At 52.5% G+C, this 26,410-nt stretch overlaps 1 protein-coding gene and 1 pseudogene across 2 annotated transcripts in view; one reads left to right on the plus strand and one right to left on the minus strand.

The window, feature by feature from the left end:
* LOC309890262 (delta-1-pyrroline-5-carboxylate synthase-like) overlaps positions 1–11,637 on the minus strand; it is a 26,352-nt pseudogene extending 14,715 nt beyond the window's left edge. Inside the window, exons 1-3 of the transcript in view lie at positions 11,263–11,637; positions 2,473–2,617; positions 148–221 (exon numbers count right to left, since the gene is read on the minus strand). The product of the transcript in view is annotated as a delta-1-pyrroline-5-carboxylate synthase-like (transcript). The remainder of the gene's footprint in view (positions 1–147; positions 222–2,472; positions 2,618–11,262) is intronic.
* Positions 11,583–26,003, plus strand: LOC309890263 (adenylate cyclase type 10-like; the record flags this gene model as incomplete). Its single annotated transcript, XM_082783946.1, has 22 exons — positions 11,583–11,771; positions 13,925–13,963; positions 14,330–14,473; positions 14,584–14,789; positions 15,252–15,345; positions 15,661–15,749; positions 16,318–16,509; positions 16,725–16,846; positions 17,377–17,453; positions 18,375–18,564; positions 19,514–19,566; positions 20,263–20,416; positions 20,647–20,839; positions 21,147–21,233; positions 21,690–21,973; positions 22,641–22,777; positions 23,436–23,567; positions 24,136–24,390; positions 24,535–24,873; positions 25,091–25,142; positions 25,390–25,612; positions 25,983–26,003. Coding segments are annotated over exons 1-22 (3,102 nt in total), but the record flags the coding sequence as incomplete, so codon positions are not given.
* Positions 26,004–26,410: the final 407 nt, after the last annotated feature.

Consider the following 26,410-nt stretch of genomic DNA (forward strand, 5'->3'; position numbering starts at 1 on the left):
CTACTGACACATCTTCTCACTGGCTTGATGCCCTGAATACTTGGAGCCAGCTGATTTTTTCCAGGACCCATTTGTGTTATAAACCTGTATTTTAAAACTTGCCACATGTTCACAGCCTTAAAGAGCGAGAACATACTGTTCTCTCACCTGCTCAGGCTGCAGAGCTGCCAGCGTCCTGCTACCGGCTCGAGACATTCCACCCTGCTGCTCTACTGTAGGGCCTGCCAAAACACACACACACACACACCCACAAGACATGCAGACAAAGGTGGAAGGAAATGAACACTAACCTTTCAACTTTCAACTCCTTACTCAAAGCAGAAAAACAGGTACGGTCTTAAGAGACATATCAAAGAAGTTTACTGTATGCCACAACAGGAAAATTTGTATCAGATACCAAAATGCTGCCACGGTCCCCGAGCATAGCCCTTTTCAAGGCATCACAGAGATTCAGTAAGATCATCCATGTCGTAGGGGACAAACAAGTATACAACCTGTATCAAGAAGACTTGACAAAGAGCAAAAGAATACAAGGACAGCTACATCTCAGGGAGTGGGAGGCTACTGCAAAAAAAGGAAGGCATCCTTTGAAAAAGTTTAATTACATAACTACTGAAAAGAGAAAAGATTGCAAAACAACCTGGGAATGTGCGAACAATACAGGAAGCCAAAACCAGCCTCAGCAACAGCTTGCACAATAGCTGCTCTCTCTCTGCTCTGTGTACGTTGAAGGGCTCCTACAGAGGAGAGGTTTTTTTCTTGGCACGGATGTCAAAGAATCCATCTCAAACTGAAATGATACAGAACAAGTTTTGAAACAGAAACTGAAGTAACAAGTCAAAAGGCTCAGGCAGCATTTCACTAAGGAGTTCTCAAGGAGCTCCTGGATAAGCTACGTTTTCACTTTTAACTCTTGAAATTGTCTGTAGAACAGATGACTTGGCATGTGACTAATATGCCCGGACTTCTATTCAAGAAGTGTCCTACAGAAATTGCCAGAGCAGGAATTCCCACGGTAAGGAAAATAACAGGAGGTATAGTGGGAAGCGTAAGAAAAGAACTAGGGGACACTTGATTAATAAGACTTAATGAAGGACTGTTAAAACAGCTTTTTAAAGCAAGGTCATACTTTATAATGTGGCGTGTATTTTTGTGTTCTTTGAACACAAAAGGGGTGTTGGACCACGTGACCTCTGGAGGTCCTTTCAACCTCAACCAGCCTGTGATTCCTTTGCAGCCACTATGCAACAAAATAGCAAGTACAATTCACAGCAGATAAACATGAAGCAACGCAGAGACAAAAGGGGAAATCAGGCCTTGGTAGTGCACATAATCCTACGAAAACATCACTTCAATGCTCATCAGCGTTGAACAGCAACTTCCCTGTTTAAGCTTTTGGAGAAGGCCTAGGAAAGGCAACAAAAACCATCCACAATCTAATCAAAACTCAAAGTTAGCCTTGCTATCTCATAAACTGAAGGTTCACTTGCATCTCGGACGCTACACAAACTTTTATTTTCGCTCACCTTGAAAAGGTCACAGTAGAATAAAAACCGTTTCAGCCAAGAGAAACAGGGATCGACAGATCTTTGGAACAGTTTCTGTAGAAAAGGACTAAGAAAACACCTTTTTCATGTGAAAAAGCAATGAGGGAAAAGACAATGTCTCATCATAGAAGTTGAACAGAGATCGATCACCCACGTTCTCTTTCCATACAGAAGGTGGGGGCATCAAAAGCTAGCAGGAAGCAACTTTCACTCCTCCTGCCCACAAGCACACACAAAGTAAAGCAAGCAGTTCTTCACATAGTGCTAGCTCCAGAGTTTACACACAATACCTGGTTAAGGCTCGTGACTCCTGTGACCCATGGATGCTAAGTGTTTACCTCGGTCCAAAGGATATGGCCAATTTTTACAAGAAATCCATTTAGCATTTTTATACTCCAAGGCATTTGCTTGTCTTACAGTGCAAGTCACGAGTATCACTCTATACTTGTTCTATTCTGCTAAGATCACAGATCTTTGGTCTGACTTTCTGCGGCCCTTGTTACATTGTCACAGCAACACACAGGCAGGAAAACATTGCTACATACAGTAACAAAAGACTGAGTCATAAGAAGAACCTAGGATAAAAAATGAAACCGCACACTATCTTAGTTCAGCACTACATTCTATATGCATGCTTTCAGCCTGAAATCATCAATAAGAGACGATAACCTCTAAGACTGAAAACAAGACAAATTCTACTTAGTTCTCTGAATGCAAGGCTGATGCAGCAAGTCATCAGCTGGAAGGAACCCAAGCAGAGGATTCAAGATGTTCCATTCCAACATTGAAACTTACCTTTCCAAAGCCGCTTGTCAAGCAGAGCATAGTTTCCCATTTGTTGAACAGGCAGGCCTAGCCAAATTTCAACCCTAAACTTCCAGGGAATCTCTACTGCTCCCAGCGTACATATTACTTCCGTACTCACCTGCAGGTCTTACCTGTGAAAACAAAGTTCCAACTTTCTTCCCTTCTACAATATCTGTGATGACATGACCCGAGATTTTCGGGTGGACTCCATTTGCAATCACTACAGAGGTGCCTCCTCGCAGGGCCCACAAAGCTGCTGTCACCTACAGTGAAGGAGAGAGCCAGTTCCCAAAAATGCACTTGTTAGTTGAATCCCCATCCTCAACAAGAATTCTTATGTTGGAAGAAGCCCTTAAGACCATCAAGTCCAAGCATCAACCTAATGCTACCACTAAATCATATCCCTAAGTGCTATGTCCACACGTCTCTTGAATACTTCTAAGGATGGGGACTCTACCACTTCCCCGGGCAGCCTGTTCTAATGCCTAACCACCCCTTCCATGAAGAAATGCTTATTTAGTACCCAGATATCTAGTGCTGCTCAATAGAGTTGTTCCTCCCTAGGGGTAGGGCTTGGCATTTCCCTCTCCTGAACTTCAAAAGGTTCCTGCCTGCCCCTATCTGCAGCCTGTCAAGGTTCCTCTGAATGCACCGCCCCCACCCCGCACAAGGGCCATTTCCACAGAAGCCACCAACCACCCGCCGCCTCGCCCCCTCCCTATCCAGCCCACCGTGGCGCGCCACCGACCACCAACCTCGTTGCGCCACCCCTCCTCGGCGTCCCGGCCTGCCCCGACAGCTTCTGCCCATGGCGCCGGCAAGCCCTGCATGCTGCTTCTGCCCTGGCTTCCTCCAAGCCAATCACACAGTGCTTCCGCCCTGATTGAAGACAGGCCCTGACATCACTTCCGCCCCAGGTTCCCAGCCAAGCACAGCGTGTCCCCACAGACACAGCAGAGCAAACACACAAACTAACATTGACATCCTACCCGTAAACATGCCGTAACAGTGACTCACCTGAGAAAGAACTGCATGCAATAAAGGCACCTAGTACTACATTAGTTTATTCTAACAGATCCTACTAGCTGTCACCTCAAAAAGACGTGCGTACCGCTCTCTACTTGGAAACGCATCAGTCCGTCCGTAGACTCTGACCCACCTAAAGAGCCCTGCAACTGACTGAAGGAAAAACAAAGCACTTACCCCAAAGAGCAGCCCAGGCAGAAGGAGCTCTCTGATGGCATACCTGGGGCTCATATACCGTTTGGCCGCGCCCAGCACCCAAGCCCAATCACCTGGGAAAGGGAAGGGGCAAAGCACAAGAAAGTAGAAAGAGAGCAGAAGGAGAAGCAGCAGCTGGCGTGTTTTTGTTTGTTTGTTTGTTTTTAATCTGATTTAGCTCAACAGCAAGCAGAGTGCAGACAAGAGAATCGGGCTGTTTCTAGAAGCAACGTTCCGCATGTTTTGAAAGGATACAATTAAAGATGGAGTCGCTTGTGTTGATGAGGGATGAGTGCTAACGCTGGCAGCTGAAAGTTTATCTTCTGGCTGTGTTTTCCTTTGTTCAGGCTGAAACTCAGTGTGCAGTCCAGGACGTCATGACCTGAGCTGCCTCTGGAGTGACTCTGGTGAGTGATGAACAGAGGTAGCAGTTGTTTTTGGGGTGCGGTTGTCACTGCAGTTATTTTCCTACATCCAATAGAGTAAAATTCCAGTTTGCCTTTTAGAGGTGCTTTAAGTGGCTTAAGAGAACAGGTGGAAGCATCTGCCACGTGGGGCAGGTAAGAGGCTGAGGTTAAGGAGGGGATGAGAGTAACTGTCCAAAGGCTGCTGTGGGTTTTGCTGCTGTGGTTGCTTTCTCCTCTGTTTATCAGGTGCCACAGGCAAGGTGATAGCCCTTAGAACAGGAGCAAAGCAGGTCTCTGGAATGCTGCGTTGTTCCTGAGAAAGGTGTTGTAGAGGAAAAAGGTTGTCTTGCGTGGCGGTTCCTGATGGCGGTCTTCTTCCGTAGGGGAAGAGGTGCCTGAAGCCCCATGCTGTGTAGCCTGAGCACACCTCATTGAGGATGAAGCCTGCTTTCCAGCAGTTCCCAAAACTGTGTTGAGGCTGAAATGCTGTGTCTGTGTTTGGGTTGGGTTTCAAGTTTTCATGCTGTGTTAGGGATGGGTTTCAAGTCAGTGCAGCGGAGGGCCAGGACCCAGTGTCCTGTAGCGTGTTTTGACCCGTCAGCATGGCCTTTTGGCTCTCAGATAGCCTACTCAAGTATGTGATTTTTCCTGCAAGTGATAAAGTGATATTATTACATTGAATTGTTTTTCTTTGGCATGTTGTGCTTTTTTTTTTTTTTTCTTTTTTCTTTTTTTTTTTTAATGCTCCTGGATTTTTCTTTCTATGTAAAGAAAGGTTTGAGCTAATTTCAGTTGAAAAAAATCCAGTTACTTGCTTGGTCATATTGTCCTTTCAAGATTAAAAGCTGCAGCCTAAGCATGCGGAACGTTGCTTCTAGAAACAGCCCGATTCTCTTGTCTGCACTCTGCTTGCTGTTGAGCTAAATCAGATTAAAAACAAACAAACAAACAAAAACACGCCAGCTGCTGCTTCTCCTTCTGCTCTCTTTCTACTTTCTTGTGCTTTGCCCCTTCCCTTTCCCAGGTGATTGGGCTTGGGTGCTGGGCGCGGCCAAACGGTATATGAGCCCCAGGTATGCCATCAGAGAGCTCCTTCTGCCTGGGCTGCTCTTTGGGGTAAGTGCTTTGTTTTTCCTTCAGTCAGTTGCAGGGCTCTTTAGGTGGGTCAGAGTCTACGGACGGACTGATGCGTTTCCAAGTAGAGAGCGGTACGCACGTCTTTTTGAGGTGACAGCTAGTAGGATCTGTTAGAATAAACTAATGTAGTACTAGGTGCCTTTATTGCATGCAGTTCTTTCTCAGGTGAGTCACTGTTACGGCATGTTTACGGGTAGGATGTCAATGTTAGTTTGTGTGTTTGCTCTGCTGTGTCTGTGGGGACACGCTGTGCTTGGCTGGGAACCTGGGGCGGAAGTGATGTCAGGGCCTGTCTTCAATCAGGGCGGAAGCACTGTGTGATTGGCTTGGAGGAAGCCAGGGCAGAAGCAGCATGCAGGGCTTGCCGGCGCCATGGGCAGAAGCTGTCGGGGCAGGCCGGGACGCCGAGGAGGGGTGGCGCAACGAGGTTGGTGGTCGGTGGCGCGCCACGGTGGGCTGGATAGGGAGGGGGCGAGGCGGCGGGTGGTTGGTGGCTTCTGTGGAAATGGCCCTTGTGCGGGGTGGGGGCGGTGCATTCAGAGGAACCTTGACAGGCTGCAGATAGGGGCAGGCAGGAACCTTTTGAAGTTCAGGAGAGGGAAATGCCAAGCCCTACCCCTAGGGAGGAACAACTCTATTGAGCAGCACTAGATATCTGGGTACTAAATAAGCATTTCTTCATGGAAGGGGTGGTTAGGCATTAGAACAGGCTGCCCGGGGAAGTGGTAGAGTCCCCATCCTTAGAAGTATTCAAGAGACGTGTGGACATAGCACTTAGGGATATGATTTAGTGGTAGCATTAGGTTGATGCTTGGACTTGATGGTCTTAAGGGCTTCTTCCAACATAAGAATTCTTGTTGAGGATGGGGATTCAACTAACAAGTGCATTTTTGGGAACTGGCTCTCTCCTTCACTGTAGGTGACAGCAGCTTTGTGGGCCCTGCGAGGAGGCACCTCTGTAGTGATTGCAAATGGAGTCCACCCGAAAATCTCGGGTCATGTCATCACAGATATTGTAGAAGGGAAGAAAGTTGGAACTTTGTTTTCACAGGTAAGACCTGCAGGTGAGTACGGAAGTAATATGTACGCTGGGAGCAGTAGAGATTCCGTGGAAGTTTAGGGTTGAAATTTGGCTAGGCCTGCCTGTTCAACAAATGGGAAACTATGCTCTGCTTGACAAGCGGCTTTGGAAAGGTAAGTTTCAATGTTGGAATGGAACATCTTGAATCCTCTGCTTGGGTTCCTTCCAGCTGATGACTTGCTGCATCAGCCTTGCATTCAGAGAACTAAGTAGAATTTGTCTTGTTTTCAGTCTTAGAGGTTATCGTCTCTTATTGATGATTTCAGGCTGAAAGCATGCATATAGAATGTAGTGCTGAACTAAGATAGTGTGCGGTTTCATTTTTTATCCTAGGTTCTTCTTATGACTCAGTCTTTTGTTACTGTATGTAGCAATGTTTTCCTGCCTGTGTGTTGCTGTGACAATGTAACAAGGGCCGCAGAAAGTCAGACCAAAGATCTGTGATCTTAGCAGAATAGAACAAGTATAGAGTGATACTCGTGACTTGCACTGTAGTAGGTGCCTTTATTGCATGCAGTTCTTTCTCAGGTGAGTCATTGTTATGGCATGTTCATGGATAGGACAATAATGTTAGTTTGTGTGTTTGCTTAGTGGTTCTGGGTCCCTCAGGATTTTTGCAGGATTACGGGGCTTACTGTGAGTCTTTGCCTGTATGTCAAATACTATCAAAGTTACAACCTTGGTGGCAAAGTGAGGGAGCAGGGTTTAGGAGAAAGGTATTGTCGAAGCTCCCTGTGTAAGCATGTATCTGAAACCAGCAGCAGTAGGCATGTAAGGTGTAATCTTGTTCAGGGTTAGGGACAGTTTGTTATATTTCTGCAGCTTTTGCCTGTGGTTTTGCTGGCTGTTGAGTCTTTAGACCTTGCATCCTTCTAGATTTTAAGAGCTTGGAATTCACTTAGAAGAGGGATGCTTAGGAGGGGTTGCTGGCTAACTTGTTTTTGGGAAATCATGGGGTACGGTTCCTTTTTTTGGCGTTACATTTCAATCTTTAGATATATCAAGCCATTTGTGTCACTGTCCAGAGGATTCACAAAGAGCTTCAGCACGCATTGCAAGGGGCTCGACTGCATAAGCGCAGTAGTACGAAGAGACTGAGCAGGGTCACCTTTTTCATCTGTAAAGGATAAGTCTGTAATTACCCCTGCTGGGACTGCTGTGCATTCATGGCTTTTTGGCATTTGTGGACTTGAGGGTGTGTTTTTTTTTTTCTGGCTCTGGTCTCTGTGTTTGAGTCCTCTGCAAGAAGCTGTACTGTTTGCGTGTCCATCGTGGGCATGACCTTCTCTCTTTGTTTCTTGTAGCCCAGGGCATGGGCACGGAAACTTGAACGAAGCACGAGGGTGAGTGGACAGCAGTGTGGGCCCTGAGTTGGTCAGTGGACTGTGTTAGTCTGCTTTGCCTGTTGGGCAAACTACCTTGCGACAGCAGAGTACGTCTCCTGCCACGTTTCTGAGGTGCGCCAGACGTCAGCAGTTCTAGTTCCTGAAATGCTGGAGATGCATCTCTTTGGGGTGTTAGGTGGGCGAAGCGGTGATACTGGGCTGGGGAACACGGGTCTGGGGCTTCTTGGCTCTTGCGGTAGGGGATGAAAGAAGAGGAGTGGGTATAGACCGTTTTATGGATTGTCACGTTTGTCTGTTCTTTCTCCTTGATCTAAGCCCCGTGGGCTTGGCTTGGCACAGTGAATGGAAGCGCTGGGTGTGGGTTGGGAAGGTGAGTGGAGAAAAGTTGGAAAACAGGCATTGTTTTTGGTTTGGTAGTCTATTGGTCCACCTCTGGGTGACTCCTCTTTTCCAGGGATGAAGAAGGTACTGGGAACATCCTAGCTGGTCTCTGTGGTCCACACTGAGGATGGATTCTGAGCCCTGAGAATTAAGTTCAGGGGCAAATCTTGTGTGTTGGCAGGGGGAGGCAGGGAGTTGTCTAGGGGGTGTCTATCTGATTTCAGTAGCAGAGCAGGTCAGTTGACTACTGTTTTGTTTCTGAGGAGGGTGCTTCCCTGGAAGAAGTTTGGCTGGCGTGCTGGTGCCTGATGGCACTTTATTTCTGCAGGTGAAGAGGAGCCTTAGGCTTGAAGCAGTGTCCTGGCTAGCCTTTGTGTTCCTTGATGAGGATGGAACCTGCCTCCCAGCATTCCCAAGCTAAGCTGGGGGGGCAAGTGCTATGTTTGAGTTGGGGTTGTGAATGGACCCATAGGGCAAGGGTCTGTGCTTGTAAGTCATTGCAGCGGATGGGGCCTTTCAGGATTGATCAGGTCAGGCAGAGATGATGTGTGGGGAGTTCTGTCACGTACAGCGTGAACACGTGCCAGGCAGGGCAGTCCCAGCTTGTTGTCTGTGCTGTGCTGTTGCTCTTGGTGCTCGGCAGGCCCTGGGGAAGCCATCCTGAGGGTATTGAACACTTGACCTCATCGGAATAACGCTGATGTTCAACTGGGAGCTGAGCACCTCTTGTCTTGCAGTAGGAGCTTAAAGGGATCACTTCTTCCGTGCGTGTAACTTTTATTTTGTATCGAATGTTTCCTGATATGATCATTATGTGTTACGCGCTCCTCAGGTTTTGATATCCTCATCGCCTTCTTCCACTGGACAGATTAGATGGGCAACTTGGTAGCCACACTAAAGGTCCTAAATGCTTGTTTCGTCATCAATTCTGTGATTCTGTGATCACAGGGCTGATCCAAGCACTTCTTGTCTTGCAGTCACAGCTTAAAGAGCAGATGCGTTTTGGGTCTTGTGCATATTTGGTTTCAGATTGTGTCTGTTTCCATCGTCACTGTTGTGGAAGTCATCTGGGCTTCACCAGGAGCTCAGGCTGGGGAATTCATTTCTGAAGCGTTATTCTTAAGGGGTTTGCACTGCCCATCCTTCCGGTCTCTTGTCTTAAAGGCAAGCATTCTATGCGTCCATCATCCCAGTTCTGGCGGTCACTTTCAGTCGCAGGTCATGGCATTTGAGTCTGTCCCTGGGGTGGCCACAGATCATCTGTTCTGACTCGCTGTCACTGTAGGGCTTCCCTCTGGGAGTTGTCATTCTGCCTGGTGTCATTCTGTTACGCTCCTAGATTTTTCTTTCTATGTAAAGAAAGGTTTGAGCTAATTCCAGCTGAAAAGAGTTTTTTGTTTGTTTGTTTTTATCTGAATAGAGTAAAACGATCTATTGATGCTTCCTTAGCTGGGCGTAGTGCCCAAGAATGGGGAGAGAATGAATGGCCTCCTGAAAGAATCATACAGCATTATGGACCAGCTACCTGGAACCTGAATGAGGTAGTATGGGGGCCCGAGAACCTATTTGTAATTTGAATTGAATAATTATGTTGCAAGCTGTCCTTGGAATTGTAACTATATATAGTTACAATATATATAATCATAAACCATAAAATAGCTGAACTGGGAGCTGCAGGGTTGATGTGGGAATGTTGAGGTGAAACTCTGTGGTTTGTAGCACGCAGGAGGTCAAACAAATGTATCGAATGATCTTTGCTGGTCTAAAAGCACACCAATCCCAGCCATGTAAATCCCAGCTGAAGGTATAATAACATGGTAGAGTAGCATGGCTCTGCTCTGAGATGAGACATAATTTGTGGAAGCAGAGCAGAAAAGATGCTTGTGAGTAGATGAATTACTGATCGTTTTGACTCTAGGAATGGATGACTTCAAGGAGGGAGCTCCTTCAGATATCAAGACATTGCTCTCCGAAGTAAGACAAAGGTTTTGTCTGAGAAAAAGGGAACAAAAAGTTAACCATTCATGTGTTTGGGTTTCTGTGTGGTTTGTTGTTGTTTTTTTTTTTTTGTTTTTTTTTGTTTGTTTGTTTGTTTGTTTTTTTATGCACATTTAAAATGAAGTGACTGTTTTTGTGCTGGTTACATGCGGTGTCTTTTATATCCATCTAAATTACGTTTACTCTGGGAAAATGTTAGGCAATAATGGAATAATGAAAGTTAAACTTGATTTTGTTGTTACACCAGACTGAAGCATGATTTGAATCAAGTAATTGGAATTACAGTAGGCTAAAATTGCTGAAAAACGAGTTTGGAAAGTTGAAATGCATTTATTTGCTATTAAACCTTACTGAAAACATTTGGTTGTTTTCAGTTAAGAACTACTGGATTCATAAATGTAATACACAAATGAGAACATTTATGAAGTTTAATATTTAAACCATACCATTTTCAAAATACAGAATTGTTAATTTTATTGAACAAGTTTTCCAGTTTTCAAGCAGTGACCTTGCAAACAGTTCAGGTAATCGGTGACCCTTAAAAGCACAAGCCAGTGTTTTCAAAACAAAACAAATCTCCTACTTAAATATCTCTTTTCTAGTGATCTTCTAAGAGGTTAATTACTAACCACCGTTTGCTGCTTATGTTACCATCCTCATCCTCCATCCTTCACTCCTTATCTCTTCTTCTCTTAAACTTCACGTTGCCACTGTTGTTTTCAACCTTTCCTCTTGGATGGATGGAGCAACATGAAACAACTTTTCTAGCCAGAATAGAATAATTTCTGAATTTTATTTATGTGTTAGCATTCTTCATTCTGGTTGTGTCAGTGGTCCGCTGACTTAACTGACCAGCAGCCTGCATTCCCTGCCACCAGCCCCTAACCACCCCCCCAGAACAGAAGAACTGAGCAACCATTCTGGAAGGTTCTGGTGGTGAATGTTGTCATGAATATATGAATGTTCTTTACCCTCTTCCAGTCTTAATCCTATTTGTACTTTTTTTCCTTTTTTTTTAATAACCTCATTGGAAGAAGTAGCTCTATACATTTGTACGGGGTCACAGCGGCTGCTGCTCAGCAGGCATTGATCTATGGAGGATGGCACTGTTAGCCCACCGTGTTGCTGGAGGGCAGCCACTAAGCGATGACCTATGAACCAGGTCATCACCTACCAACCAGGTGATTGTGATGACCCATGGTGGCAGAGACCAAACTGTCCTTCAAGAAGGCCCCAGGCTCACTGCATCGTCCGGTGCTGAGGGGTCTTCATCTCCTCCCTCCCAGCTGGGCATGGTTGTCTTCTGCTGAGGTACCCCGGTACCACAGGGCACTGACCATAGCATCTGCCTGGGAGGGGAAGTACCCGTACTCTGAGATGGAGAACGGGAGCGTGCTCCTCCCCGATCTTCTTTCTGAGGACTTCACCTGGGACAGCCAGATCCCCAGGCTTATCGTGGGAGTGCTGTTCTTAGCGGATTTTTCAGGTGGGTTGGGCACGGTAGAGCCTCCCCGGAAACGAGCCATTGGGACACACCAGGCCCTCGGGGGCCCTGGCCCGTAGATGGCACAGCTATCTTGTCGCTCTTGAGGACTCCTGCTGTGATGGCTAAAGAGAGCACGGATTGGCTTCTCTTGCGATGCAGCGACTGACAGGCGCTTAGGCTTGGCAGCATGGGACTGGCTGCCAGGCCCTGTGGCCCACGTAGACATGTCCTGATTTCTGCCTGTTCTTCCTGCAGGTTTCACTTCTTTGTCAGAGAAGTGTGTCCAGCAGAGCGGCACAGACAGAGGTGCTGACGAGCTGGCACAAACACTCAATGACTACATGAGCGACGTTTTGGAGGGTAAGAGCCATGCTGCCAGGCTGTTGTATATGGGGCCCTGAGGTTGCTTGCGGAGGGCAGAGGCAGCCTTGCTGCACCAGCTGCTCCTGCCTCCTTGGAAGGGCTGTGGAGCTCACTGTGGCCTGGGGGGACAGTGGGAGCCGTGGGGCTCCCGTGGCAAGAGAGGAGTGCAGCAGGTCTCTTCTGCTGCCCACTGTGATGAGGGAGGCCCCAGTGGACTGCAGGCTGGCAGACGTGCCTCCAGGCAACAGGAAGGGCTGGAAGGACTTTGCAGGGAATTACAGGCCCGTCAGCCTGATGTCAGTATCAGGGCAGGTTACGGAGCAGGTGATCCTGAGTGCTGTGACATGGCACATGCCTCCAATGGAGGGATCAGAAGCAGCTGGCGCGGGATTTTGAAGGCTAGGTGCCTCCTGACTACCCTGATCTCCTACGACAAGGTGACCCACTTGGTAGAGGAGGGAGAGGCTCTGGTCATTGACTGCCTGGCTTTTTATAAAGCGTTTGACACTGCTGCCCACAGTATTCTCCCAGAGAGACTGGCTGCTCAGGGCTTGGGCAGACATACTGTTTGCTGGGTAAAGAAGTGGCTGGCTGGACGGCTGGGCTTAAGGAGTCCTAGCAAGCGGAGTTCAATCCAGGTTCAATCCAGTTGGTGTCTGGACACCAGTGGCCTTCTCCAGGGCACTCTACCAGGGCCTTTTTTGTTTAACATTTTCATCAGTGACCAGGAGGGAGGAGGGGATTGAATGCACCCTCCATCAGTAAGTTTGCAGACAATTCCAAGTTAGGCGGGACGGTTGACTGGCTTGAGGGTGGGAAGGCTTTGCTGAGGTAGGCTGGGCCAAGTCCAGTCACATGCCACTGAACCAGGCTAAGTGGTGGGTCCTGCGCTTGGCACACAGCAACCTAATGCAGCCACATAGGCCTGGGGGAAGGGTGGCTGGAAATGGGCCCAGTAGAAAAGGATGTGGGGTTGCTGCTTGGCGGCCAGCTGAACATGTGCAAGCAGCGTGCCCAGGTCTCTAGAAAGGCCGATGGCATTCTGGCCTGCATGAGAACTAGTGTGGCCAGCAGGGCTAGGGAAGTGATAGCTCTTGGACACGGCAGTGGTGAGCCCACACCTCGAATATTGCATTCAGTTCGGGGCCCCTGACCACGAGAAGGATGTCTGAGTTGCTTGCGTGTGTACAGAGAAGATCATCAAAGCTGCTGAAGGGTTTAGAAAACAAGAGTTACGAGGAGCAGCTGAGGGCATTGTGGTTGTTTAGTCTGGAGAAGAGGAGGCTGAGGGGAGACCTCATTGCGCTTCCCACCTCCCTGCAAGGAGGCTGCAGCGCAGAGGCAGTCGGTCTCTTTTCTCAGGTGACAAGAGAGAGGCCATGAGGAAAGGCTCTCGATTTGGGGCAGGCTGTGCTTGGGTTGGGTACTGGGAAGAATTTCTTCAAGGAGGTTGTGGTTGAGCACTGGAGCAGCCTGCCCAGTTAAGCGATGGAGTCCCAGTCCCTGCAGCTATTTAAGAGATGTGTGGACGTGGCACTAAGGTAGATGGTTTAGTGATGGGGACTCAGTAGGCTAGGTGGATGGTCAGACTTGATGATCTCGAAGGCCTTTTCCAGCCTAGATCATTCTCTGATCGTATGAGCAAGGGGACACCTGCTTTCTCAGCATCTGTCTCTGTGCTTGCAGAGAGACCGTTGCAGTTCCACGATGGAACACGGCTTTGGTGCCATTAGGACCGCAGGCAGGCTGGGGGCATCCAGTGAGTGCCAGCGTGCCAGTGACCTAGGGAGGCTCGCACTGACATCTGTGTGTGGCCCTCCTGAGCCCCTTATCCTGGGGGACGTCTCTGACCGTGAGCATGTGGTGGCCACCACTTTGGCAGCATTTGCAAGTGTCCCCGCTCAGAGATCTTCACCAGGCGTCTGGACGTGGCCCCGGGCAGGTGGCTCTGAGTGGCTCGGCTTGAGTGGAGACGGGGTGCGGGACTGGAGCAGATACTCTCCAGAGGTGCCTTCCAGCTTGCACCGTACTGTGCTTGTGTGGCCTCCCAACTCGCTGTACAGGGGCCAGGGCTGTGGCTACAGGTGGCTTGCCCCACGGATTCCGGAAGAAGGCGCCCCATAACTCTGCCTTCCCTTCTTTCTCCACAGTTGTGCTGGATTTCGGAGGAGACATCCTGAAGTTTGGAGGTATGTCCTTAGGAGGAGGCTGCTTCCATGTCCTGCTGCTGTGCAGTGTTTCCCGCGGGAGCCACTTGCTCTGTGCTCTGGCCTGATGGAGCAGCTCTCTGGCCACGCAGCAATCCCTCCGGTGGTGTCCCTGGGCTGCTGCAGCTGCGGAGGAGTGCTGGGCAGAGGGTCCCCCCGCCACCCACCCTCTTGCCCTGCTGCCCTGGCTGGTGCTGTGGCTGGTCTGGCAGAGGGGAGGGGTCCCTGTGGCCAGGGTGCTGTCCTTCAGGAGGATGCCCTCCCACAAGCCCGTCCTCCTCTGCACGCCGGCTGGCCACTTGCTGCTGTCCCTCAGGAGAGCCTTCCCCTTCCCCTCACTTTCCCCAGGGGATGCTGTGCTGGTGCTGTGGAGAGCATCAGAAGCTCAGCTGCCTCAGACCATCAGCCTGGTGCTGCAGTGTTGCCAACAAATCCAGAAGAAGCATGGCAGTCGTGACACACACGTGGGTCAGAAGCTCCACCTGAAGATAGGTATGGGCGCTGCAGGGTCAGCTGTGCCACGTGCACAGCCCTGGCACTCTCCAGTGCTGCTGACTGCTTCTGCTCCCCGGTGTCAATGCTGCTTCTTGCTCTCTCCCCAGGGATCTCCGCAGGGCAAATGACCGTACTGGCTGCTGGAGACAGGTACCATCAGCAGTACTTCATCTGCAGCCAGGCCCTGGAGGAAGTTATGAACGCCCAAAACCTTGCGGTTAAAAGTGAAGTGATTGTCTCGCCCACCTGCTGGAAGCTGTGTGAGCAGGAAAAGATCCAGACCAGGCTTCTTGGTGGCAAACGGGTTCTGAAGGTAGGTGGACAGGTTGGCCTCTAGAGCCTCTCTGAAGACCTGCACCTGAGAGGGAAGGAGGCAGATGCCAGAAGGCTGAGGCGCTGGACGTGGAGAGAGTTGTAGCTGTAAGGGTTGGTAGAGAGCTGAAGCAGTTGCCCTTCCACCTCAGGGGTAGCTCTGGGTAGTGCTTGCTTGGTGTGACTGGCCAAGGGAAGCACAGGAAGGGTGTGGGCCCCACCAGCAATGTCCCCCGTGGGTCGCGCAGCTGTCCTGGAGAGCTGGGGCATGCTTGGGTGATGCCTGCGTGGCTCTGGTCCTTCTGAAGAGGCACTTCCGTCCCAGCTGAAAATCCAGAGAGGTGGGCTTGCTGCACCAAGAGGTTCTGCCCTTCTCTGGAAAGTGAGAGTGGAGGGGCGGGCTGTGTCTCCCGGGGCTCCTTGGGGAGGCCAGTGGCAGTACTTTTGTTCTGCGTGTCTGCAGGTTCAGAGGATGGAGCACATGTCTGGATCAGAACGCCAAGATGCTGCAGGCCAGTTTGAGCAACACGTGAAGATGCAGCGTTTGGAAAGGATAGGTGAGTCCCTGCTTCACCGTGTTCTGAGACTGGCTGGAAAAATGGGGCCTGCCTGCTTCAGAGTTCCAGGGAGGAACTCCCCCTGCCCTCTTCCACCTTTCAGTCAGCATTCGTGCCTTTGTCCCTCCTGTGCTTCAGCTGAGGCTGTCGCTGCCATCCCCTCCTTCCAGGGGATGGCTCTGGCCAAGCAGCTGCAGAGGGGAGCAGGAGGAAACGCCAAAGAATCTTTGCTCTGCTTTGCCCAGTGCCAGCCCCGTCTTTCAACCCCCTTGTAGTCCCGTCCTGCCAGTGAAGGCCTGCGTTTGCTTCCCTTAGGGCACCTAAGGCCAGCTTTTCTCGTGTCCAATGGTCCTAAAGTGGCAGCAGAGATGCAGAAGTACATACCAGCAGCTCCTCTCAGGAAGGTAAGGCCGCTGCTGCTGGAGGCTGCATTTTGGGAGGGCAGAAGAAGGTGTGCATTGCATGGGTGGAGCTCTCGTGAAAACAGACAAATGGAAGAAAAAGCACCCTGGGGCGGGAACCCAGGGGACCTGATGCCAGGCTTACTGGTGCTGCACGTGCCAGGCAACTGCCCATTTTGTGCTGCTCCTCAAAGAGGCACGGGTGGCAGGAGGTGGACTTGCCTCTGTCTTTTCCATGACTCTTGCTCTGGACGTGCTGTGGGCACGAGGCGAGGACAAGGGGGCGAGTCTGCTCAAGTCCCTGGGATGTGCCAGAGGGTCGCCCCTCGCATCCGTACTTGCCACAAGATGCAGTGTTGCTGGAACATTCCCCTCTGTCGTTTGTGCTATGACTCTGCTGTGACCTGCCTGCCGCAGGCTGGCCTGCGATTGGCACCGAGCAGGGGACTTACCCTTCCTCCAGTAGTACCTGGTATTGCCAACATGCCTGCTCTCCCTCGGTACGTGGCACGGGCCCAGAGGAACCGCCGGGAGAACAGGCTGGCAAAGCTGTCGTGCTCTTCACTTCCAGCTGGACGTGGATATGCCGCTGCACCTGTGGTCTGAGCTACGGCCAGTCACCAGCCTCTTTATCCAGCTGCAGTTTTCTGCAGAGGCCAGGTTACTGGATCTTCAGAGGGGCCTCCGTGATGCCAACAGGATGATTTCAACAATCATCAGTCCTCACAAGGGTGAAATCAACAAAAGCCTTCTGTTTGATAAGGTGAGCGTGGGGGAGCAATCCCACCCCCAGAGGGTGGCCTGTGTCTGTTTAGTGGAGAGGGACTGAGGAGCAGCTCTGCCTTGCTGGTGGGATCAGTCCTCTGTGGCTTTGTGTTGACCTGCAGCTCTACTGGTCTCCCTGGCGACTGCAATGGAACGGCATTAGCTGCTGGCCATAGGCACTGTAACCAGATGTGTTGCATCTGTCCTCTGCAGGGCTGTACATTCCTCTGTGTGTTCGGAATGTCTGGAGCAAAGCTGCATGACGAGAGCACCCGTGCCTTGGACAGCGCTCTTCAGATCTTCAGCACGTGCTCCAGATCATTGAGGAAACTTGAGTGAGTGTGTGGCGGTGTTGCAGGGCATGCGTGCTGCCTGGGACAGCGCAAGGGGGCTGACCAGCAAGAGACGTGGCCTCCTGGCTTGGCCTCCTTTGTCCCTGGCAGGATTGAGGCAGCACCCTGAGAGGCAGCAGGTGGCCCCTGGGCTTAGCTCACGGCAGCCAGGCGCAGTCCCTCCAAGCACAGCCTGCCAGGAACAGGGCTCTGGCCTAATCTCAAAGTCGCTGGCATTGTAGGTGCTCTGTGGGTAGCACCTGCTTTCCTCCACTAGTGAGAGGGGCTGTGGCCTGCTGCAGGTCACAGCCATCGGGCCTCAGGGGAAGGGTCCAAGCCGTCTTGCGTGCACCCTCCCCACGTCCCTTGTGTGTGGTGCCCCAAGCTCTCCAAGTCCCCGAGGCACACACCGGCTGTGGGACAGCAGGTGTCCCTGGTTGGTGCCAAGGGGAGACGTGGGAAGTGGCAGAGCGGGACGAGCAGGACTGCGCCTGAGGCACCACTGAATTTGCACTTCTCTCCCTGTGTGCCAGGGCAATGTCTATTGGGGTCACCAGCGGGACGATGTTCTACGGCCTCTGTGGCCATCCGGAGAGGGCTGAACATACAGGTACCGCACCTTAGTCTGAAGAGTGGGAGGCTGGCGTGGGTGTGCTTAAGCACACCTGTCACACACACATCCATCATGAAGAGATGGGAAGGCTGGGGCAAGCACATATGCTACAGCCTGCCGAGAGCGGCCCAGATGTCACAGGTCTCGACCTGAGGTGGGAGAATGGGCTCAGACTTGCGGTTCCCGCTGGGTCAGCTTGCCCTGCTGCGGGGTTGACCTGTGCCTGAGGGTGTAGTCCCAAAGCTGGGAAAAACAAGGAAACCTTGAAGAATATAGAGAGTCCTGTAGCTTGTGTAGTATTTCTATAGCTTGTATAGTCTTTTAGGTGAGAGAATAAGGGAACAGAGAGACAGGTAGCCTTGAGCTAGCAGCAGCAAGGGAGATAAGGGACAAAAGGTGAAAACAAGGAGGAGAACAACAGCTCCAGACTAATCTGTAGTAACCTTTTGCTCATTAAGGGTCATAAACGTATTAAAAATCGTACCCATCAAAATGCTAACGTATGCTAATGTGGGATTTGATGTGTCCCCACTTCCCCAGCCCCCACTCTTTCTCTGTAATGTGCAAACTCAGGAGACATAAGTTAGGTGAGCTGTAATAGCCAATCAGAAGTACCCAAAGAGATAGCTTTCACAAGTTTGCTGTGTACAAGTAACGGTGATTCAAGTCAGAGGTGTGCTGGCTTTGCGGAAGATCGCCAAGCACCTGACTCTGCAGAGTTATATAATAAAATATTTAATTATATAATATATATATATTTATATAATGAATTAATTAAAAGATCTTTGCTGTGTGTGCTCATTGGTGCAGTGCACTAGGCATGCACCTATGGACAACAAGGGGAAGTAGCCCTTGGCCTTAAAGGGTGGGGCAAGGCTGCTTTCCTAACCATGTCAATGTGTTCTCTCTCCATGGCAGTGATTGGCCATAAGGTGAATTGGGGTGCCCGCTTGATGGTGCACTACCCCAGGCTGGTGTCCTGTGATGAAGACACCTACAAGGCCTCTCGCCTGCCCAGTTACCTCTTCAAGGAGTTGCCGAAGACAAAGTTGAAAGGTGTTACAGATCCCGGCGCTATCTATCAATATGTGGGGATCACCGACAAGTGGTGAGTGTCTTCCGAGCCATCTGGATGGGGCCACAAGGGGAAGCCAAGGGTGCAACCTTGACCGGTAAAGAGGAGCTGTGCAGCAAGAGACCAGCCTGGCCTCCCACAGACATCCCTTCCCTGTGGCCAAGAAGATCCAAAGGCCTGGCATGGGTCTGCTTTGTGCCTTTCTGCCCTTGTGTCTCCTGCTGCTAAGAGAGCTGCGAGTGACGCCAGTGGGGTGCAGAAGGTTGTCCTGGCTTTGGAGACGCACGCTAGCCATGCAGGCTTTGTCCAAGCGGCTTTCCGCTGGGCTCCCTCCCTGCTCTGTGTTTGCTCCACTATGTGCAAGGCTAAGGCAGAGGTCATTCTGATGCAAGGAGGAATTTTTTCCCAGCTCCTTCTGCGCAGGAAGCTTTGGGTCAGTCATGTCGCCTTGGGGAAAGGTGGGCCACTGGGCCACTCTTCCTCCTGTCTGCCTGCTCAGTTCTCAGCTGTCCCTCCGGGCCAGGGTTGGAGGACCTTTTGGATGTTAACGTTGCTGTCTCTTGAAAACTATCAAAAGACTTGAGCCAAAGGTGCCAGGTGCTTGGTGTCCTGAGCCACTAAGTGACACAGGTCCTCCTTTCCAAGAGGCTTCTTTTGCTTGTCCAGGGTGGCAGAGCAGTCTACTAGCCAACAGCACACCCTGGCTTCTTTGCCGCATCTGGGCTTTCTTTGGTTTTGGCCTCTGGCGAGGGACTCCCAACACCTTCTGCTGTCCCGCCATGGCTGCTGGCCTTCTTCGTGCTTGAAGCTGTCCTGGCATGTCCACTCGAACGTTGGCCGGGGAGCATGCTCCGGACAGCATGCTGCTGGAAAGAAAAGCAGTTACCTGCGGCGGGTCTCCTCCCCTAACACAGCAGGCTCTATATTCCCTGGCTTCTGAACAACTAAGTGAAACTCATGTTTTGTCTTCTCCCGCTTCTAGCATCTTTGACATGGGTCTTACCAAGAAGAGGTCGGACTATGGCCCCTTGCTGGGTAGGTAGAGAAGTCCTCGCTCTTCAGAACCCCAGCTGCTTCCCTTTGCCCAAAGCAGTGCACCTTGCTGGAGGTTAACCCCGGTAGGCAGCTGAGCCCCACACAGCCGCTCGCTCCCTTCCTCCCTCCTCTAGCCTGCTGGCTGGTGGGGCAGCATGAGAAACTGCAGAGGCCTTGACACTGTGCCAGCACTGCTCGGCAAGAGTTCAGTGTGTTCTCGGCGTTCCTTTGGTGGCAAGTCCAGCACATCACAGCACACTCCAAGCTCCTGTGAAGACAAGGAGCTGTATCGCAGCCAAAACCACAACAGGCCCGAAGACGCCACCTTAGCTACAGGGTGCTGGCAAGAGCTCTGGGGCTCAGGGTGCAGTGAGATGTTTGGCATGCCTTTTGGGCGCAGCTGCCTGCAGTGCCTCAAAGTGTGCCCTCCAGTCTTGGGCTGGATCAGTGTGGGGAGCTGCGTCCAGCTGGCTGAATCTCATTGCCTGTGGGAGGAGAAGCGGAGGGGAAAGAGCTCCTAGGAGCTGCGCCGTGTGGCCAGCAGGCAGGCGGCTCTGAGATGAGGGGCTTGGAAGGAGGCCTGGGTGTAGGCAGGCTTGCTGACGTGGTGGAGGGAAGCTGCCGTGCCAGCAAAAGGGAATGCTGCCCTGCTTTTCAGCATGCTGCAACAGCTTGTTTCCTGGTTGGTCTTCACAGGTCGGGAGGTGGAGATTGACCTCTTTGAACGCAGCTTGAAGGCCTATGAGACTTTGGGACAGCCGCGCATCCTGGCGTACGCAGGCATTCTGGGCTCTGGAAAGAGCCACTTACTTACTGAGCTGGCCTTTCTGGGCCAGGCCACTGGGCACAGGTAAGTGGGTTTTTTGAGCCCCTTCCCATGCCCGTCCCCTGACGTTCGTGGAAGACTGCGATGCCTCTGCCCTGTGCCTGGCCCTCCGCCCACACCCCCAGGACTGTGCACCCTGCGTTCCTTTGCAGTAAGAACCAGGCAGCGTGAGTCTCTAACTCTCCTGTCTTGGCAGGCGTGGGCTACTGGGGGCCTTTTCTGCAGCTCAACTGCCTTTTGCTTTTGCACCGCAGGGTTGTCACCATGGAACTGACCAAGGCCAACATGAGGCAGCCCTTCTCTGCCGTCTGTATGCTGGTGGCCAGGGCCCTGGGACTGCAGGCGGGTGAAACGTTCAAGGACCGGCAGCGCACCCTGCAGGCCAAGCTCCAAGGGGCGATAGAAGAGAGCAGTTACTGCCTCCTCAACAACATTTTCCTCGTCGAGGTGAGAGCGAGAGGGAGGCCTCCTGAGGTAGTCTGGTGGTTGTTTGGGTGTTCTGCTGGGCTGGGAGTTGCAGTGCTCATAGCACCCCGTTCTGATTCGTGGGTCCAGGGAGGCTCCTTGTCTGTGGTGACTTCATGTCCTGTGCATGTGCCAGGTGTCTTGGTCAGCGCCCTGGAAAGGCCAGTGAAGAGAGGCTTGCGCTGACCTCATGCAAAAGCAGAGGCGCTTTGCTCTGCCGTCTAGCTTGGTGGATAGGCATGCCTGGTCCCAGGATGATGTTTCTTTCTGACTCTGCTTTCCTGTCCAGTTTGCCATCTCAGACGAGGTTTGCAAGATGCATGACCTTCAAAGGAAAAGGGAGTTGCAGAAGACTTGTAGGAAAGTGCTACAGAAGGTGAGCGTTCCTCCTTCTACCTGGGTCAGAGAAAGAAAACAACCCTGCCCGCTGCAGGCTCCACATCAGAACAGCCTGAGTGGGCAGCAGGACGATGTGCCAGGGTCACCGCCCTTCAGGGCCCAGGAGCCCCTCCTCCCAGAAGCCCCTCTCACACCCTCCCCATATGCCTCGTCGTAGCTCGCCTCCTGTTAAGTTGGAGGGTATGTGCCCTGGAGGAGGATTGACGCCTTCTGCATTCCTTTGCCCAAGCTCCCTTCTTCAGAAGGGCAAGTGATGTTCCAGGAGGCCTTAAAGTCTCGCAGAAATGAAAAGCCAGTAAGCTTCTGAAGAGGGAAGCGGCTGGGGAGAGACTTCTGAGTATTCTCCGTCTCCGGAGAGAGAGGCTGCATCTCCTCCCCTAGAGGATGCTTGAGAATCCGCCAGACTCCACACAGATCCATCTGCTTTTTTCAGACCCTTGGAGGAGAATTTGGCATATTTGTCATCGACAACGCCCACTTCATCGACCCTGCCTCCTGGACTGTCATGTGGCCCGTGCTCCAAAGCGTCACGCTCTTTATGGTGATGAGCTTAGCTCCTGGCCACGAGAGAACGGAGAGCTTTTTCAAAGCTGCAGCAGACAGCACAACGTCCCAGAGAATCAGCTGTCTTCATCTGGAAGAGCTGAAACCTGCAGCTGTGGTGCAGAAAGTCTGCCAGGACCTTGGAGTGGTCAGCATCCCCAGGGATCTAGCAAGGTATGTTGCAGGCCACGGAGCTCTTCCGGAGGGGTTGGACCTATGCTGCCACGGAAGGAAGTCGCCCCGCAGGAAAGGAAGCACGGGGCCTTCTGGCAGCATCCTTGACTCCAGCAAGGACCTGGGTTTCTCCTTAAGACTCACCACAGCAGGTGTGAGCTAAAAATAGGCAGCTCCCAGGACGCAGCACGTGGGCAGTGACAGCCCTTTGCTGTTGCAGAGGAGGGAGGGCAAGGCAGGGAGGAAAAGGGAGAGAAGAGGAGAGAGGAGAGCAGAGGGAGATGGGTACCCAAGCCTCAGCGTGGCTGAGGTGTGAAAAAGGCTTTGACCAATGTAGCCAGGCTGCAGTAGGGATTCCCAGGAGCAGGGGTCCAGCCAGCTGCCAGAGCAGATCTGGGCTCCTGAGGACAGGGAAGATCAGGCTTGCTGTGTTGTGCTTTGGACATTGCCCACGACCATTTCCCCATGGACTCCAGCAAACAGTGTAGGGTCAGGGGTCCCAAACGCCCAAGCCAGTGGGAGGACCGCCCCCTTCTGAAGTGAGCCGTAGCTGTGACAAAGAGGCTGGTTACCCTGTGAGGCCTGAGTGACTCGCCACCCGCCCATCAGAACTGTGTTGCACCATACTTCCCTGGTGTTGGTCACTGCTGGGTCTGCTCCTGCCCAGGTTCCTGATCCAAAGAAGCTCTGGCATCCCATATTACTGTGAGGAACTGCTGCGCTGCCTGCGTCGCAACAACATGCTCTTGTTCAGCACTGGGAGGCAGGACAAAATAGTAGAGGACAACTGGGAGGGCTTGATCGGTAAGCACTCTTGTTGCGGACTGGCTAGATGCTGTTGCACGTCACCCCCCCCCCCCCCCCCCACACACACACACACGACCGTGTCCTGTGGCTTTCCAGTGAGTCTGGGCAGAGTCCGATCTGGCAGCAGGACAGAACTTGATCTGGCTGAGGTGTGGGCTCCTGCACACCTTGCTGTCACCTTGGCAAGCCACCAGCTCCCTCGAGAAGAAAGCCCTTCTGCAGGAGAGGGTCAGACCTGGGAAAGTGTAATCCAAAACCAGAAATGCCCGCAAAGGCGCTGGGAACTGAGGAGCTTGGCAGTAACGCAAGAGCAGTAATTGCAAGAGCAATGCCAAGCAGAGTGCTGTTGCCCTGGGGACAGCCTGCATGGGCTTTGCCTTTTGGATTATCACTGGCAATTTCCCTGGCTGTGGGAGGGAGCGCTGTCAAAGGTAGCAACCGCTGCGTTCTGTTGCGGGATATTCGTTCAGTACAGCTGGGCAGCTGGTCCAAAGGCAGAAAAAGAGTTGCAAGGGCAATGCAGACAAAACCATTGCGGTGGAAACCGGTTTGCCCTGCTCACTGACCGCATTCGGTGCGGGCCATGAAGCGCACCCAACCGTGACAGGTTGGACTTGCCCCACCTTGTTCATGCTCTCTCTCTCTCTCTTCCCAGCTTCTGCAGTCGAGGCTTCACCCATTGTCTCAGCCACCTCAAGCTCCAGTGCTGGGAATAACAGTGGCAGGGTCTGCACCGTCAGAGCAGATGTCAGCCTGGAGACCACCGTGCTGCCGGCTGCCTTGAAAGGTGAGGGGCTGAGTTCGTGGCTGTGCTGGGGTCCTTTCCTGGGGTGCATGTGAGAGAGGGGCTGGGCATCAGCATGCTGCAGAAGCACCCTCTCAGCCTGGGGGGCCCTGCCAGGAAGGCAACTCTGGTCTGAGCAGACAGAGCTCTGTGCTTAAGGACACAGATGTCCCCCTCCGGGCTGTGGGCCGGCTGTGAGGCCCACAGCAGTTGTGGGGAGCTCCAAGTCCAGCTCTGAGGTGGTGAAAGCGCTCTCTGCTCTCTGTGTGCGCTGCTGGGCATCAGCCTAGTTCAGCTCCGGTAGGTCGCATCACGGGTCGCATGTACCCGCAGGATCGTGCCCTCCCCATCCGTGGTGGAGGAGCTCTTATCCCTGGGCCTTGTGGCCTGTGGTTGCAAGAGGAGTGGAGCCATCTTGAAGACATTCCCCTGGGCTCCAATTGCCCACCAGGTGCCATCCTGAGGAAGAGAGGCCAAAGTCTACCCTGTTTCCTGTGGTGGAACCGTCCAGCCTCTCCAAGCTCAGGCTCCGGGACACAAAAGAGAGAGACGATTTGCTTCTTCTTGACAGATATTGCACTGGCTGAGCTGGACCGGATCACGCTGCAGAAGCAGATGGTTTTGAAGTTTGCAGCCATCATAGGGCCAGTGTTTACCACCCAGCTGCTGGCTCACATCCTTCCCAGTTGCACCAGGCAGCAGATGAATTATTTGTTGGACATGCTGGTGAGCGACAACATCCTTAAGTGGCTGAAGGACACAGGGGTGCCCAGAGACATCCAAGATGCTCGAGAGGGGCCGGCCACCTCTCAGCAGGCAGGGAGCGGTAAGTGGTGGCAGTAACGTAGACCCAGGAGCGCTGTAGCTGAAGGAGGCCTTCCCCCACCAGCTTTGTGCAAAGGGAAATTCCCAGCGGCTGTTGGGAATGTCTCTACCACTCTGGCTGAGGCCACCATCCATTGCCTTGCAGGGGTGGAGAGGCCGTCTACAAGCAAGGAGACCACGGAGCAGCAGGCTGGCGTTCTGGCCTTCTGTGCCCCGCTGCTGCAGGAGGCAGCCTACGAGCTGTGGCCCAAGAGACAGAGGGCCAGCACGCAGCGCAAGTGTGCTGCCTTCCTGGAGAAGCACGCGCACAAATGCCGGAGCTGCCACGGAGGGGACTTTGTGGCCTTCCACCGCTTCGCCGTCCCCAGTCCCCAGGATGAGGAAAACTGCCGGGGCTCTGCTGACGAGGATGACTGGCACAGCTGGGAGGCCTTGGTGCTCGCTGGAGAACACCTGAAGAAGGACAGGACTCACACCCCTGAAGGTAGGCTGTGTGCCGTGCAGCGGAGCCCCCTCCCTCTGGAAGTCCAGGCCCATGCAGGCTGGGGCCCACCGGGTCCCCAACACCAGGGATAAGCCAGGGGACAAGGACGATCACCGCAGCTCTTGTGCCCTGGGTCTGCTCGACAGGACCCTTGCAAGCCTGCAGCTCTTAGCCCGGGCTATGTGGGGAGTCCCTTGACACGCTCTCTTCTTCCCAGGTAGTGCAAATGCCCTGCAGCCGCAGCAGGCTTTCTCGGAGGAGGAGTTCAGGTGAGGAGACAAGGTTCTGATGATTGTGGAAATGAGCGAGCTCCAGAGGAGACAGATGGAGCTCTGCCATTTGGCTGCTGGCTGGGACTCCAGCTTTGGGAGGAGGAGGCTGGCTGTGGGGTGGGAGCTGGGATGAGACAGCAGGAAATAGGGGTTTGTTGCTACCCGTAGGGAGAGCAGGGTCATCTCAGGTGATGCTCATCTGCTCTTTGCTCTCTTCTTTTCCTGGCAACCTGCCTCTGACCAGAGCGTCAGAGCGGTTTCCACCAGAGGGCAAATGGACAAGTGTGCAGCCCAGCAGGACCAAAGAGAAGGACGGTGGCGAGTGTTCCTGCAAATGCGAAGCCGTCATTGAATCAGTGCTTATGCCTTTGGCTCGCCACTATGTGGCAACAGGCAATGCTTCCCGAGCCTTCTACTACCTGCTGGAGTGTGCGGCTGCCTACCTGCACGTCTCCAACAGCTACATGGTGAGTGACCCTGCTTGCCAGCACACATTGCACCTGGAGTCCACTGCAACAGGACACGCCCGCTGAGGGGCCTCCCAAAAGAAACAGTGGGGGCAGAGCCGGACTGTTTCCTGCGCTTTGCCTCTCCCACAGCAAGAGACGCGGGGCACTGAAGCAGGCCCGTCAGCACAAGCTGCAGTACCTGGGAGGCAGTCTGAAGGCTCCCTTGGTGCCTGAGCTCTGAGCCCACAGGGCACTGTGCTAGGGCAGGGATCACATGGGGAGATGCGGGCCCTCCTAAGGCAGGTGCCACAGGAGGCAAGAGGGAAGGGTGGAGCTAGCTGGGGGCTCTGCACCGATGCTCACCTGCTGCCTGTGTGCTTGCTCAAAGGCCCTTATGAAGCTCAACGAAGTGGAGGTCCTGAGGAACTCCATGGGGAAGACAGCAACTGTGTTAGACTGCTTTGAGGAGGTGACCTTCTTCAGCCTCAAAGCGGAGGTAAAGCGGCAGGGTGACGCCCTTCTTGCAGGGGGTGTCCCTGCTATGGCCAGCCCCTTATACATTTCTGCAGCCTCTGCAGGAGGAGAGGCTTGGGAAAGCGGTCCATGTCTGCATGGCTTCCTCTTCCTGTGCAGGTCTGCTGTAATCTAGGACGCGTGGGGCTGGCCAAGAAAACGACCAGGCAGGCGCTGAGCCTTCTGAAAAAGCGATTCCCTCAGACATGCGCCGGAGCCTTTGTCAAGTCTCTGTGGGAAAGGTTTCAGGGTGCTCTTTGTGCCACAAACAGAAGAACACCCTCTCTTCTGCTAGAGGCTCGG

This window comes from Aythya marila (genome assembly GCF_965140915.1).
Source record: "Aythya marila genome assembly, chromosome: Z".
NCBI classification, from domain to species: Eukaryota; Metazoa; Chordata; class Aves; order Anseriformes; family Anatidae; genus Aythya; species Aythya marila.